We start from the raw sequence: 17,069 nt of genomic DNA, 5'->3' as shown, positions 1-17,069 counted from the left end.
GCCAAACTGTGGAAGGAGCCTCGGTGCCCATCGAAAGATGAATGGATAAAGAAGATGTGGTTTATGTATACAATGGAATATTACTCAGCCATTAGAAACAACAAATACCCACCATTTGCTTCAACGTGGATGGAACTGGAGGGTATTATGCTGAGTGAAGTAAGTCAATCGGAGAAGGACAAACAGTGTATGTTCTCACTCATTTGGGGAATATGAATAATAGTGAAGGGGAATATAAGGGAAGGGAGAAGAAATGTGTGGGAGATATCAGAAAGGGACACAGAACATAAAGACTTCTAACTCTGGGAAATGAACTAGGGGTGGTGGAAGGGGAGGAGGGCGGGGGGTGGGGGTGAATGGGTGACGGGCACGGAGGGGGACACTTGACGGGATGAGCACTGGGTGTTATTCTGTATGTTGGTAAATTGAACACCAATAAAAATTAATTTATAAAAAAAAATAAAATCATGAATGAGAAAGGAGAGATCACTACCAACACCAAGGAAATACAAATGATTTTAAAAACGTATTATGAACAGCTATATGCCAATAAATTAGGCAATCTAGAAGAAATGGACGCATTCCTGGAAAGCCACAAACTACCAAAACTGGAACAGGAAGAAATAGAAAACCTGAACAGGCCAATAACCAGGGAGGAAATTGAAGCAGTCATCAAAAACCTGCCAAGACACAAAAGTCCAGGGCCAGATGGCTTCCCAGGGGAATTCTATCAAACGTTTTAAGAAGAAATCATACCTATTCTATGAAAGCTGTTTGGAAAGATAGAAAGAGATGGAGTACTTCCAAATTCGTTCTATGAGGCAGGCATCACCTTAATTCCAAAACCAGACAAAGACCCCACCAAAAAGGAGAATTACAGACCAATATCCCTGATGAACATGGATGCAAAAATTCTCAACAAGATACTAGCCAATAGGATCCAACAGTACAATAAGAAAATTATTCACCATGACCAAGTAGGATTTATTCCCGGGACACAAGGCTGGTTCAACAAGCGTAAAACAATCAATGTGATTCATCATAACAGCAAGAGAAAAACCAAGAACCATATGATCCTCTCATTAGATGCAGAGAAAGCATTTGACAAAATACAGCATCCATTCCTGATCAAAACTCTTCAGAGTGTAGGGATAGAGGGAACATTCCTCAACATCTTAAAAGCCATCTACGAAAAGCTCACAGCAAATATCATTCTCAGTGGGGAAGCACTGGGGGCCTTTACCCTAAGATCAGGAACAAGAACGGGATGTCCACTCTCACCACTGCTATTCAACACAGTACTGGAAGTCCTAGCCTCAGCAATCAGACAACAAAAAGACATTAAAGGCATTCAAATTGGCAAAGAAGAAGTCAAACTCTCCCTCTTCGCCGATGACATGATACTCTACATAGAAAACCCAAAAGCCTCCACCCCAAGATTGCTAGAACTCATACAGCAATTTGGTAGCCTGGCAGGATACAAAATCAATGCTCAGAAATCAATGGCATTCCTATACACTAACAATGAGACTGAAGAAAGAGAAATTAAGGAGTCAATTCCATTTACAATTGCACCCAAAAGCATAAGATACCTAGGAATAAACCTAACCAAAGAGGTAAAGGATCTATACCCTAAAAACTATAGAACACTTCTGAAAGAAATTGAGGAAGACACAAAGAGATGGAAAAATATTCCATGCTCATGGATTGGCAGAATTAATATTGTGAAAATGTCAATGCTACCCAGGGCAATTTACACGTTTAATGCAATCCCTATCAAAATACCATGGACTTTGTTGAGAGAGTTAGAACAAATTATTTTAAGATTTGTGTGGAATCAGAGAAGAACCCGAATAGCCAGGGGAATTTTAAAAAAGAAAACCATAGCTGGAGGCATCACAATGCCAGATTTCAGGTTGTACTACAAAGCTGTGGTCATCAAGACAGTGTGGTACTGGCACAAAAACAGACACATAGATCAATGGAACAGAATAGAGAACCCAGAAGTGGACCCTGAACTTTATGGTCAACTAATATTTGATAAAGGAGGAAAGACTATCCACTGGGAAAAAGTCTCTTCAATAAATGGTGCTGGGAAAATTGGACATGCACATGCAGAAGAATGAAACTAGACCACTCTCTTTCACCATACACAAAGATAAACTCAAAATGGATGAAAGATCTAAATGTGAGACAAGATTCCATCAAAATCCTAGAGGAGAACACAGGCAACACCCTTTTTGAACTTGGCCACAGTAACTTCTTGCAAGATACATCCATGAAGGCAAAAGAAACAAAAGCAAAAATGAACTATTGGGACTTCATCAAGATAAGCAGCTTTTGTACAGCAAAGGATACAGTCAACAAAACTAAAAGACAACCTACAGAATGGGAGAAGATATTTGCAAATGACATATCAGATAAAGGGCTAGTTTCCAAGATCTATAAAGAACTTATTAAACTCAACACCAAAGAAACAAACAATCCAATCATGAAATGGGCAAAAGACATGAAGAGAAATCTCACAGAGGAAGACATAGACATGGCCAACATGCACATGAGAAAATGCTCTGCATCACTTGCCATCAGGGAAATACAAATCAAAACCACAATGAGATATCACCTCACACCAGTGAGAATGGGGAAAATTAATAAGGCAGGAAACAACAAATGTTGGAGAGGATGTGGAGAAAAGGGAACCCTCTTACACTGTTGGTGGGAATGTGAACTGGTGCAGCCACTCTGGAAAACGGTGTGGAGGTTCCTCAAAGAGTTAAAAATAGACCTGCCCTATGACCCAGCAATTGCACTGTTAGGTATTTACCCCAAAGATTCAGATGCAATGAAACGCCGGGACACCTGCACTCCGATGTTTCTAGCAGCAATGTCCACAATAGCCAAACTGTGGAAGGAGCCTCGGTGTCCATCGAAAATGAATGAATAAAGAAGATGTGGTTTATGTATACAGTGGAATATTACTCAGCCATTAGAAACGACAAATACCCACCATTTGCTTCAACGTGGCTGGAACTGGAGGGTATTTTGCTGAGTGAAGTAAGTCAATTGGAGAAGGACAAACAGTGTATGTTCTCATTCATTTGGGGAATATAAATAATAGTGAATGGGAATATAAGGGAAGGGAGAAGAAATGTGTGGGAAATATCAGAAAGGGAGACAGAACATAAAGACTCCTAACTCTGGGAAATGAACTAGGGGTGGTGGAACGGGAGGATTGCGGGGGGTGGGGGTGAATGGGTGACGGGCACTGTGGGGGACACTTGACGGGATGAGCACTGGGTGTTATTCTGTATGTTGGTAAATTGAACACCAATAAAAATTTAATTTATTAAAAAAAAGATTGGGATCCAAAAGCTATAAAGAATTTATGAAAGTCAACACCGAAAAAACAAATAATCTGGTTAAGAAATGGGAAGAAGGCATGAAAAGATGCTATTTGGAAGAAGACATTCAGAAGGCTCACAGATACATAAAAAAATGCTCAACATCACTCATTATCAGAGAAACACAAATGAAATCCACAGTGAGATACCAGCTCACACCTGCCAGAATGGCTACAATTAACAACTCTGGGAACAACAGATGTTGTGAGGATGTGGAGAAAGGGAAACCCTCTTGCATTGTTGGTGGGAACGCACATTTGTGCAGCCACTCTGAAAAAGAGTATGGAATTTCCTCAAAAAGTTGAAAATAGAACTATGCTACAATCCAGCAATTGCACTAATAGGTATTTACCCAATGCATGCAAAAATAGAGATTAAGACATACATGCTCCATATTTATAGCAGCATTATCAACAATAGGAAAACTATGGAGAGAGCTCAAATGTCCATCAACTTTTGAATGGATAAAGATGTGGTGTATACACACACACACACACACACACAATGGAATATCACTCTGCCATCAAATAAATGAAATCTTGCCAATTGCAGCAACGTGGATGGAGCAAGAGAGTATTATGCTACGTGAAATAAGTCAGTCAAAGAAAGACAAATGTGATATGGTTTCACTCATAAGTCAAATTTAAAAAACAAAACAGATGAACATATGCAAAGTGAGGGGAAAAAAAGGAGAGAGGGAAACAAATCATAAGAGACAATGATAGAGAACAAACTGAGGGTCGATGGAGGGAGGTGGATGGTGGAAGGGCTAGAAGAGGGATGAGCATTAAGGAGGGCACCCGTGATGAGCACTGGGTATTGTATATAAGGAATGAATCACTAAATTCTACTCCTGAAACCACTATTGCATTATATGTTAGCTAATTAGATTTTAAATACAAATACATACATGTATACATACATATTTTAAATGGAAGGATGAATGGAGAAAGAAAATTAAATATTGCTCAACCTTAAAAAAGAAGGAAATCCTGCCATTTCCTTTTTTTTTTTTTTAAGATTTACTTATTTATTTATTCAGAGAGAGAGGCAGAGACACAGGCTGAGGAAGAAGCAGGCTCCATGCAGGGAGTCTGACATGGGACTTAATCCCGGGTCTCCAGGGTCACACCCCGGGCTGCAGGCAGCACTTAACCACTGCGCCATCAGGGCTGCCCAATCCTGCCATTTCCAACAGCATGGTTGAACGTGGATAACATGACCACATTCTAAGGGAATTAACCATACATTGAAGGACAGGTAACACATGATCTCACTTAGTGGAATCTAGAAAAATAAAGTCAAGCTCAATAACAGAGTAGAATGGTAGCTATCAGAGGCTGGAGAGGAGGGAGAAGGGCAAATAGTAATCACAGGGTGCAAACTTTCAGTGTTGAGAAAAAGAAGTTCTGGAGACCGAATATACTGCATGGTGATTATAATCAAAATACACTACCATATATTTGATATTTGTTTAAAAAGTAGATCTTACATGGTCTTACCACACACACACACACACACACACACACACACACAAAGTAACTCTGGGTGGTGATAGATATGTTAATGCGTTTCATTTGTGGTGATCACTTTATAAATCAAAACATCACATTTAAATATATAGTTTGCATCGTAAAAATATATGTATAAATAGTTAAATGGTGAAAAGCTGAATGTTTACCCCTAACATCAGAAACAAGGCAAAAATGTTCACTGTCACCACTCTTATCCAAAACCATACTAGAAATCCTAGCTAGTGCAATAAGACAAGACAAAGAAATAAAAGGCATGCAGATTAGAAAGATAAAAATAGGAGTGTCCCTCACCTGCATCCCAATGATTATCGCAGCAATGTCCACAATAGCCAAACTGTGGAAGGAGCCTCGGTGTCCATCGAAAGATGAATGGATAAAGAAGATGTGGTATATGTATACAATGGAACATTACTCAGCTATTAGAAAGGACAAATACCCACCATTTGCTTCGACGTGGTTGGAAATGGAGGGTATTATGCTAAGTGGAGTAAGTCAATCAGAGGACAAACATTATATGGTTTCATTCATTTGGGGAATATAAAAAATAGTGAATGGGAATAAAGGGGAAAGGAGAGAAAATGAGTGAGAAATATCAGTGAAGGTGACAGAACATGAGAGACTCCTAACTCTGGGAAATGAACAAGGGGTGGTGAAAAGGGAGGTGGGCAGGGGTTGGAGTGACTGGGTGATGGGCACTGAGGGGGCACTTGATGGGATGAGCACTGGGTGTCATGCTATATGTTGCCAAATTGAACTAAACTAAACTAAACTAAAATAAAATAAAATAAAATAAATAAAACTTTTCTAAAATAAAAAAAATGGAAGTGTCCCTATTTCAGGTGACATAATTGGCGATGTAGAAAATCTTGGGAGATATAAAAAAGAACATCTCTGCATCTAATAAATGAGTTAAGCTAGGATGTAGGAAATAAGATCAACACCAAAAATCAACCACATTTCTAGATAATGAATATGTGAAAACACATTAAGAACACAATAACAACTATAATCACACAAAGAAGGTAAAATACTTGAGATGTGCATTGAACAAAACATGTATGGTTTTCCTGTGGAGAATGAAATGCTGGTGAAAAGACTCAAAGAAAGCCTAAATAAACACATGTTGTGTTCATGCTTTGAAAGACATGACATAATAAAGATATAGATTTTGCACAAATGATTGGTAGGTCTAAATCATGTCTTACAAAATCCTGGCAAATATTATGCAAACATAGATAAGCTAATTCTAAATTTGTATGGAAAGGCAAAGGAGCTAGAATACCTAAAACAATTCCAACAAAAATAAAATGGGAGGAATCACTGTTCATGATATTGAGACTTACTATATAGTTACAGTAATCAAGACACGGTGGCACCGGTAGAGGGATAGATACAGAGATCAATGAACAGAACAGAGATTGAAAAATAGATACAAACACATAGGCCCGACTCAGTTTTGATACTGGTACAAAAGCCATTCAATGCAGGAAGTACAGCCTTTCCACAAGTGATGCTGGAGTGCTTACACATCCATAGGCCAGAAATAAGGATTTTTGACCTAAATGTCACAGCTCACAATTAACACTAAAAATTAACACAAAATGGATCACAGAATTAAATGTGAAACACAAAACTATGCATGATTCATATTACAAATATAAAACATAAAAGTATATACTTAAATGTAAACTATAAAATGAACTACTCTGAGAAAATTCTTGGGACTTAGGGCTAGATAAAGAGTTTTCAAACTTGATGCCAAAGTCACAGCCCATAAAAGGAAAAGAATGTTAAATTGGCCTTATCAAGATAAGAAATGTTTGCTCTGCAGAAGACTCTCATACAACAAAAAGACAAGCTACATACCATGCCTACAAAAGAAAGTAAGCAGGACGCTGATGATGGAACAGCTCTATAACATGAATGGGGTGGAGGATACACAAGTCTACATGTAAGATCAGTGTTTAGGAGCAATACACACGTGCACAAGGTACATTTGAGTGTGCCTAAAATCACTGAAATCTGAATAAGTTCAATGGCTAGAACCAATGGCTATTTCTGCTTCCATATTGTACTATTATTATGCAGGATATTACCTTAGGAGAAAGGGCTTGAAGACCATAAAACATGGGACCTCCTATGACAACCTCCTATGAGTCTGTCATTGTGTCAAAACGAAAGTTTTATGAATGAATAAGTAAGTAAGTAAGTAAGTAAGTAAGTAAGTAAGTAAGTAAAATTAAAATAACTCTAAGCCTACCTGTCGGTTTGTGAAGACAGAATAACATTCTTTAACTAGCACTGTTTTGATCATGTCTGAATCCATGATAGCCAGCACAGGCTGTCGCCCATCATAAAACCTGTGTCGGGAAAACAGAGCTGATTATATTAACATGACAGTTTCTGCAGCTGCAGCCACACCTGGAAGTCTCAACTTTTATCCTGACATTATATAATCTAAACTCTGACATCATGATTAGAAATAACAGTAGAACATTTGTTAACTCTAGGTGATGTGTACATGGATAGTTCCATTCTCTACAGTTTTTTGCATGTTTAGAATGTTTCAAATATTTTTGATGTATTTTAGACATTTCAAATAATGTTTATATATATCATCCAGAAGAAACTTAGGTTAGTAAGTTTGACATGGGGCCCAAGAATCTGCCTTTTGAACAAGCTCTCCCAGGTGGTTCTTGTCACAGCCAGGCTCGAGAGCCACACAGTAAAGACAGAACCGGGGCACATGATGTAATTCTGACTCCATTCAGAGTTGAGCAGTGCTGAAGGTGGGCAGGGACAGTGGAGCTAAACCAGTGTCCATCCAGAGATCTGTCTTCTTTCTATTCCATCATGCTGCTTATGGGCCTTGCCACTCAGAGCCCCACGGTCTCTGAGGATGTGACCAGAGAAGATAAAGAGGTAAGAGGAGGTACACTCCTGGCTGTGAGCATCCCAGAACCACATCATATCTCTCCCTCAGCTTCACCAAACCTCTGGCAGCTCTGCACAGGAGCATCCAGTGCAAGAAGCCAAGATCACACTACAAAATCACCAAGTCCATCAGCCCACCAGGAAACACTGTGGCTTAAAATTCTCTTACATCTCAAGTCCACAGAATAAAGAAATACTTCCACATTGAATACTTCCGTTGAAAGAAAAATCTGGGCCTAATATTAAAATGCAAAACAAACTTCACACTTACAAAAAAGTAAGAAAAAGGTGAGTAGCAAGTCAATTGGTGAAGGACAATCATTATATAAGTTCACTCATATGGGGAATATAAAAAATAGAGAAAGGGATTATAAGGGAAAGCAGAGAAAATGAGTTGGAAATATTAGAGAGGGTGACAAAACATGAGAGACCCCTAACATTGGGAAACGAACAAGGGATAGTGGAAGGGGAGGTGGGCGGGGGCATGGCGTGACTGGGTGATAGGCACTTGACAGAATGAGCATTGGGTGTTATAAGTTGGCAAATCGAATTCCAATAAAAAATATAGATAAAAAAAGAAAAGGTGAGTAGAAATGGTTTTCCATTCTGTTTATCCAAACCCTTCTTTCAAAAGATATATTTAATCCAGACTATAAATAAAGGATACACTCCAGGTCCGATTTACACTTAGAGCTGCACACGTGGTGGGATCTTGGGAAGGAGAGCCTCCAGAAGCTTTACTACAGCAGGCTTCATCACAAGGGGCTCTCGACTAAGACTGTCCACACCACAGGGTCCTCCTCATCACAACAGGCCTAACCAATGGAAATGTCCAGAATACTCACCCCCACATTCTTCCATACTTTCTAAAACATTTCCCATCAAAATCACAAAAACCCTGCAAGAAAAAGCAAAACATATTATTAGTCTAAATGTACTGAGCCCTATGGGTAATGGGGAACAAAATGACTTAGATCGCATGAAATGTGCCTTACAGCCTCTCACTAGCAGATAGAGGGAAGCTGTTAATCACAGGGGACTATCAGAAATGAGAGAAAACAGAGGATATATGGAAATGGAGAATTTCATGTCCCTCTTGCACTCTTTCCAAGTGTTGGAGATACTGAACATCTTACCCTGTCTGGGAGGACTGGGTAGTCTCTGTGTGTCTGATGTGTTTGGCTTGTGCATTATATCTAAATCTCAGAACCCTCTGAATCATTACCTCAGGGCCATGTAGAAGACTGGAGCTGAGGGAAAGGCAACATGGCTGCATATTCTGAATGTCAGATAGCATTCTGTTTGTTGATCTCATGAGCCCTACTAGATTCCAATGGATTTAGGATATTTGTTTTATTTTATGTTAATTTTTAACTCTTTATTTTTTAATTTTTTTAAAAAAGATTTTTATTTATTTATTCGTGAGAGACACACAGAGATAGGCAGAGACATAGGCAGAGGGAGAAGCAGGTTCCCTGCGGAGAGCCTGATTGGGACTCGATCCCAGGACTCTGATCATGACTGAGCCAAAGGCAGATAATCAACCACTGAGCCACCTGGGGGGTGCCCTAGCTGATTTAGGATATTAAGGCACCAGTGACCTCTTTTAATCTAGCAGTTTTATATGAGTCTAAACATGCTTGTTTAGTGAGAAAGTGAGGAATGAATGAATGACAGAGTGGACTCTTCTTCCAGTTCTCCATCACAACACAGAGAGGAGATAATGCCCTCATCCCACAAATATCAGAGCCAATTAAAATACTTGATAAGAGTTTTCATTTCTATCACTAAAAGAACAACAACAAGACTTCTAATGCCTACATTTCAACTGTGATTTTGATGTTTTAACAATACAAATCAGGATCCCAGAAATGTGGTCTTGGGTGTATATACTAAGGAATTGATCTGGGAAAAGTGGAAAGGAAATTATTGTTTCTTCAGAGGGAAAGTCCAGAAGTTCTTAGACGATAATTGGGCACTGAGAGTCTCAGTAGGGAAAAGCAGTGTGGATGGCCACAGACTAGCTAGAGTTACTAAACCAAACCAAGCTCGGACTTGCATCCCTCATTTACTCATAAAGCTGCTTGAGAAAAGACTTGAGCAATGGTTTCCGGAGATCGCTTTTACGTGATCGCCCACATAATACAATTGATATAATGTGTTCTAGCCTGGTGGTAAAGTTAAATAGGGGTCTGTGCTATTCTTACTGGTCTGTTAATCATATCTATTGTCCTTTTGAAAGCGTATGCACCTAGAATAGCATATTTACCTATTAACTAGGACCCTCCTGTGTCAGTAGGGTCTGTCATGCATGTGGGTATTCCTTTATCTTTGTTCTGCTTGTGCTATATAATACCGTAAGAACCTTGAATAAAGTTGACACTGCTTGGACATCATCCGCTGTGTCCCTCCTGTTCCCATCTCTTTACTTTTCTTTTATTTTCCTCATCTCCTTACCCCCAGGACCCTAATCGTGTTGCCGCAGAGCGCGCAACAAAGTGGAATCAGAGAAACAAGCCTCAGATCTGTGGGAAAGGAACTCCACAGCAGAGAGCAGCTTGCAGGTGAGACTGCCGACTTCCTCTATGTGATCTTCTAACCCCTGTCCAGAGGCTAGGCTTCAGACAAGGCATCAAAGCTGGATTACCCACAACCACTCTACCAACATCAGTCTGTGTGTCACTAGTATATTCCATTCAATTACATTAATTTCTTTTTTCTTAAAGATTTTATTGATTTATTTCAAAAAAGAAAGAGAGAGAGCACAAGCAGGGTGGGGGGTGCAGGGAAGAAGCAAAGGGAGAGGAAGAGAGAGAATCTGAAGCAGACTCAATGCTGCCTGTGGAACAGATGCTGGGCTCCATCCCATGACCCTGAGATCATGACCTGAGCTGAAATCAAAGGTCTGATGCTTAACCAAGTGAGCCACCCACCCGGGCTCAACCAGTTACATTAATTTCTTAATAATTTTGTCAAAGTATCTCTTTTCTAGGGATATATGGGTGGTTCTTGCTTTGTAGGAAAACACACAAGACCTTTAAAGGTTAAAACCTGAAGTCAATAGAGAAACAGCATCTCACCTCAGTTAAACTCCCTCCCTGCTGAACTCACACATAGGGTGTCTCTTTTGAAGGTAGAGAAGTAAAGCTGAGATTTCACTGTTAGCAAAGGGAGAATTAGATGCATGGAAATAACTGCAGGGGGTTGGTCAGTTCGTGAGATAACTCAGGTATGTGCTAATTCCCCAGTGGTGAATCTTGGGCTGCCCAATAATCTGAAGTTCAAGAACCATCCAGGAAATGGAAAGGGCTATCCAGGGCTTGTGCAAGAACAAAAAAGTCTGATTCTAGCATACATAGCTCACTGGACCACTAGCACGGACACCCTGGTTCTCTTCTCCTAATACCAATATGATGATGCCTTCCTGGGAATCCACACCTTCCAAAAACAAAACAAAAGCCTCTTCATAATGCTCATAAGCTAAGGCATCAAGTTCCATGCTGAATTAGTCAGAGAGCTGGGCTGCCCACTGAGGCAAACCCTGAGGCTCGTAATAACAGACAATAGAGCTCTGGGGTAGACCTGACACCATTTCTGGAAAGTCAGAAATCGGAGATTTCCTCGTGAGAAGGAGCATTTTTATTATGGAATTAAAGTGGGATTTGCAATTGACAGAAGCAAAAGTCATAGCTCAAACAATACTCACATTACGGTAGCCAAGAACAGTTCCCAAAAAAGGCAGAGGTGTTGGCCCAGGAATTCCCAGCTTCTTAAAAAGTCCATGCGTGTAGGTCCCATAGCTATAAAGTGAAAGAGAAAGCCAGGTCACAGGGATGGTGGAATAGGTGCTGGGGCCGGCCAGTCAATGACACAGAAGTGGAATAGTCGAGGGAGGGAGGAGGTAACAATCGGCAAGAAATGATAACAACAATTCCAACAGCAATAATTGCATTCGCTCATCATCATCTGAAGATGATGTTGATCATCTCCTTTCCAGTCTCCACTGTGAGACTGTCAAAACGTAATAATGATTAGCTAAGAGTAGCTGAAAATGTCGTGGTCTCAATCCTAGAATGAATATTTGATAAATATTCCACCCTTGAGTGCTCCTGAAAGATTCATGCTGATTTCTTCCAGGAAATTCAGTTATGCCTATTTAGTAAATGACTCTTCCATGATTTTGGAGATTCTCATTCTAGGTGGAAAGAGGAAATGTGATTCTCTACTCTAGTGATGAGATTTTGCTTAATTGCATCTACTCAAGAGCTGAGAGGTTACTGAGAGCCGACCATGAAAATACTCATACAGTTTGCTCAGAGATCTTTGTGTTTTTCCTTCACTATAGGCTCTGTGATGGTTCTGAATATGGGTCTTCTTAAATCTATCTTCAGCGAGAGAGGCCTTGAGCAACTACAGTGCTCTTATGTTTGTATAATAAAAATTATGTCCAAACTCCACTGTCCCATAGAAAAGTGACAGCTTTGCTAACAGTGAAATCTCAGCTCCACCCAAGTCTCTGTTGTGGAGCAGTCTGGTTCTCTTGAGCTGCAGAGAAGACAGACTGGCCCATATGTGCCCCAAATGACTCCATATAAAAGAATCAGTAAGAAAACAATCCACTTCCAGACCATTCTTCCCATCGTGGCATCTGGTCCTTCAGCCTGTGATACTCACCTGCTCAGCACACTGCAACGTACACTCATTTTCTCTTCAAGATGGTTACTCACAACGCAGTTAGTTTACTGGCTCTGTGCTTCCACTGTCTGAGAAACCCACTACGGTTGATGCTCCCTATGACAGGCTTGCCTACAATCATCTTTCATGTGTCATGTGTAGAATCCCATAACTGGGGGTTCTAGATACTTAGAACCCTTCCACTTAGGTTTGCTGAGGGATGGCAGGGTGGAGGAAGAAGAAAGGCTGAGGATAGGAGCTGCCAGAAACCATTTTATCCACGAACCTGCTAGGCCCACAAGGCTAACCCAGGAGAGACAAATAAGGAAAGTACAGTTGGAAACGGTGTTGGGTAGAGATGGTACATGCCCTGCAGGGGCTATCTGATATGAGACCTTCCAAAGTCCAGACACCTCCAGTTGATAGCAGAATACATGTTATGCAACAAAAATGAGTAATGATAAAATGTTCCATAGATTGGAATGAAGACCCTGTCTCCTCATCTCTGGGGACTAGCCTGAAGACAGTAAATGTTCAAAATAGTCTCTACAAATCCAGCAAATCATATAAAATGTAAACAAACTCACAAAATTGCACAAAATGACCAGTATTTGAGGGACCAGTGGGTGTACCTCAGCTGTGCCCGACTGAGTGTTTGGATCCTTCCTCTAGTACAGCTGGACTCATCAGCACCAATTGTAGAAGCCAGGGTAGTCTTAGTTGGTCCCACCTCCATTCTCTTCTTGCCATCACCACCACTCTAAATCAAGTCCTGTTTCTGAACATTCACTGTGCTCCATGAACTCCCAAGTGAGGCCAAGCAAGTGAGGGATAGTCAGGAACACTGGTCCCAAGGAAAGATCTTGTGTACTGTCTAAAGCCACATGGCTCCATAAGATGACAGGGAGTGGGCTGAGTGAATTTTTCTGATTCTTTCCAGCCTCCCTCTTCTTGGTAGAGTCATGCAGCTGCTGGTACAAATGAAGGGCCTAACATAGAAGCCATTTTTAAAATTGTTTTTGCTTGCCTGCCTGCAGAGGGCACTGTCTACAGCTACTGAGTCTTGATTACACCAGTGTCTTCTAAGTCCACAGTGTTGTTTGCCTGGTGGTGATAGTATCCAGTGACAGCCCCATTGCCAGATGACACACTGGAACTTACATGGTGTGTTCTTGTTCCCTCGCTTCAAGCAGATGAGATGCTAACCTTATGGTCCCGTGATGATCTCCTGTCGGACCAGGACAGAGGAGTATTTCTGGGAGGTCTGTTCTGAGGGATGAATATTCTCCTGCTCCATCCCCAGTTCTATCTGGATGCCTCTCACATCAGTTCTGGCTCTGTCTCACTACTCACCTGTACTGAAAAATTAAAATAAGCTGTGGGCACATGCATTTAAGACACATACAACCTATATCATAGAAGAATGCATGTGTACACTAAATTCATATTACTCTAGGAGATGTATGCTATTTATGCACCTTTACAGTCACAAAGGCTGAACCAACAGCCCTCTTTTATTGGTAGGAAAAATCATACTAGAAAGACTCTTATCTCAGCAAAAAAAAACAAAAAACAAAAAAAACCCAACCCTATTGTTAAGGAGAATGAAATTAAACACTATCTATTCATTTTAAATGTCATCATACAGAAATGTTTTGCCACACTACCTAGCATTCTAACCTTTCTCTTAGAAAATGAAAATGTTCTATGTTCCATGTTTTATGTTTAAATCTCATTATTTCCTCCTCTTAAAGAAAGTGAAATTGAGACAGAGGTCAAATATGATACGGAGGGTCTGTCCCTACCCATGTTGTAAAACTCAATCCTTTCCCAAACTGCTCCACGATGGTGGGAATCCCATCACTGAAAGGAATTCCCCTGCCAGATGTTTCAATTCCTCCTCCAATACTGTAATATAAAGGCAAAAGCATAGTTTAAATCCAAATTGGCTTTCAGAGCTCTGCCTCTTGGATGCTGGCAGATTCATATTGAGGGATAGGGGAAAAAAAAAATCTCTATCCTGATGCTAACCATTCCAGAGACTGGAAGGAAAAGGTAAAATGAATAAATTTTGAAAGATTTCTACCAAGTTTCCTCAGCTCTAAAGATGTTGATTTAGGGGTAAGGAGTTCTGCACAGTACAGGGTGAGGGATGGCCAGTAGAGGGGTGCAGGAAAGAGGGAAGAGCTCAGTCAGAAGAGGGGAGAAAAGCATCTCTAGCACCTCCTCGGTTGTCAGGGTGCATCAAGTGCCTTGTATTCATAATGCCTGGCGGTAGAGGGGGGGGAGCAGGAGCCACCTAGTGATACAGGCCCAATCCTATACATATCCTGTGGAAGGCACAGACCAGAAGGTGAAGGTAATGAGCCAATGACCAAGCCACTCCCTCAGCCTCCAGAATCCCCACAGCTTACGAAAAGGATGAGGACCCCAGGGTATTGGGGCCTGTTGATCTTATTTTGCCTCTCTTGAATTCTGCTTAATTAGTCTAGGTCCCAACTGGTGGTCCATCAGAAGATCACCCCCAGAAGCAACTACTGTCACTCAAACCCTCCTAGCTACAGGAATTGGAGTTGCGGTGTGGTAGGTGTATACTTCAGTAGATCTGGTGAGGTCAATAATAATCTTTTAGGTGTTCACAGCATGTTTGAAGTACTCAACACTTAAGCAACTTCTCCTTTCTTAATTCCTTGAAACTCAAAACAGACAAGGAAAAGGGAGTGGATGCTGATTAGCAACACAAATTGAAGGTTCTGGGGATGATGAACCTGGGTAGTTACTTACAGGTAGAACAGCACCAGGCTGGTGGCCAGAAGAAGCCAGGTTTCTGTGGAAAAGCTTGGGATCAGGTCCATGGCCACTTTCTCTCTGTGAGTCTCCTCTACTTTTGTTCAGCAGTGTGGGCTATTCTTTGATGACCTGCGTGTGTGCAGCTTCCCTTCCCATAGCAATGATTCTGTGAGGCTGGAATGTGTATACTGAAAATGGGGCAGGACTGGAGCTGGAGCCAGTAGCAGGGCCCTTTCCCCCAGCCATGAGTGTTGGCAAAGCATTATGGACACACTCCCAGATTGACCTTTGAGATCATATTCTGTCCAAAATCAATAAACAACTCAATCAGTGTTATCGGTAATCTCAAAGGTTACAGAAACTCAGGTAAAGTCACCGTATTTAAATCCCTCACTTGCCCTTGTCACCATGGCTTCCTTTATTTTTAAATACATGAAATCCTTCAAGCAAAACTAAGTCTGCACATCTCTACCCATGTGGGTTCCTCTGACTACAAATGTCACTGGGCTCCCTAGAAAGCTCTTACCCATCCTTCAAATCCAGCTCTGATATATTCCCCTCTATTGGAGTCTTTCTTCAGCAACCTCCTTGAACACATATAACCGCTTTGTCCTCTGGGAGATTTCTATCTCCTATGCCCCAGTTCTATTATTGTGAAGGTTGGTGGGGTTGAGTTGGTAAAGGTGCAATTATTGGGCTTCCTCTTGGTCCTTTCTGGGTGAATTTTTGGTGACCATCCCACATACCTGATGGGTGAGATCTGAGAACATAGCATCTGGAAATTACACCTGCTCATTATCATCACTCAGACACATGTTCTGTGTCTGTATGGCCTGAGAAACTGTGGATTATGTGGCATACCTCTGGAATCTCTGGGACAATGGAGGTGTCCCAGAGAAGTGCCTCCAATCCTTAGTACCAACAATGCATAGACATAGGAAGCTGGAAGACAATCCTAGGAAAAGTAGGGGAACAAATCCCAGGAATTCTGAAATACTTCTGCCCCCTTTTGGGGTATTTACTGGCCACCATTCAATAGGGTCATGCTATTCCGTGTTACAGATGTAAAGACTGAGACTTAATGACTGCAATGGGCTTTCCATCAGCCATTGATCACAGGAACTTATTGCAAATAAATGAACATACAGTGAGACTGAAGAGTCCTCTGCGCTCTGCAACACCAGAGCCCTTCCATGATGAGTATCACTATAGAAAATTGAGACCGAAGACTACAAAAGCAACCTGGTTAAGTTTCTGTTCAAGACCTTCATGGTGACCTGAACAGGGGTTTCCTTGTGGGTCTCCCACAACAAAGAACTCTGCCTCATCTCAGCAGGGAAGGCAGATTGCCAATAGAGGTGATAGTAAGAATATCGTTGGATGGGATCTGCCTCCCTAAGTTCCCCAGCAGAGAGATACACAGAATACACGCAAACAAGGAAAGATTCCTGTCATTGGATAACAGGAACCACTTACATCTCTCACGTAAACACAGAGCCTTTCTTATTTTACTTGGAAATCAAATCTCTGTGGAAACTAACACGCCTTCATCCTCCTCCAAAACCCATGCTCCACTATGACAATTTCCTAACCAAGCCTAATATGAGTATCCACCTGCCCTATTCACCTCAGGTCCTGCTCTAGCTGCTTGGAATCTGTCCCAACAGTGATATCCTAGCCATTGCTGGGGACCAAAATGCAGCCAGCACCGGACCAATGCAGATGGTCTTGTCTG

The 17,069-nt window shown here is 41.1% G+C and overlaps 1 protein-coding gene across 3 annotated transcripts in view; it reads right to left on the bottom strand.

The window, feature by feature from the left end:
• LOC129519426 (cytochrome P450 3A12-like) overlaps positions 1–15,512 on the bottom strand; it is a 53,268-nt gene extending 37,756 nt beyond the window's left edge. For all 3 annotated transcript variants that reach the window (XM_055339920.1, XM_055339921.1, XM_055339922.1), the window contains exons 1-4: positions 15,329–15,512; positions 11,577–11,670; positions 8,716–8,768; positions 7,197–7,296 (exon numbers count right to left, since the gene is read on the bottom strand). In XM_055339920.1, the coding sequence (XP_055195895.1) occupies positions 7,197–7,296; positions 8,716–8,768; positions 11,577–11,670; positions 15,329–15,399 (318 nt within the window). In that variant the 5' untranslated portion in view covers positions 15,400–15,512. The remainder of the gene's footprint in view (positions 1–7,196; positions 7,297–8,715; positions 8,769–11,576; positions 11,671–15,328) is intronic.
• Between the last annotated feature and the right edge of the window lie 1,557 nt (positions 15,513–17,069).

The sequence above is a fragment of the Nyctereutes procyonoides genome, unplaced genomic scaffold (genome assembly GCF_905146905.1).
Source record: "Nyctereutes procyonoides isolate TBG_1078 unplaced genomic scaffold, NYPRO_anot_genome, whole genome shotgun sequence".
Taxonomy (NCBI): domain Eukaryota; kingdom Metazoa; phylum Chordata; class Mammalia; order Carnivora; family Canidae; genus Nyctereutes; species Nyctereutes procyonoides.
This window is presented reverse-complemented; position numbering and strand designations above follow the sequence as displayed.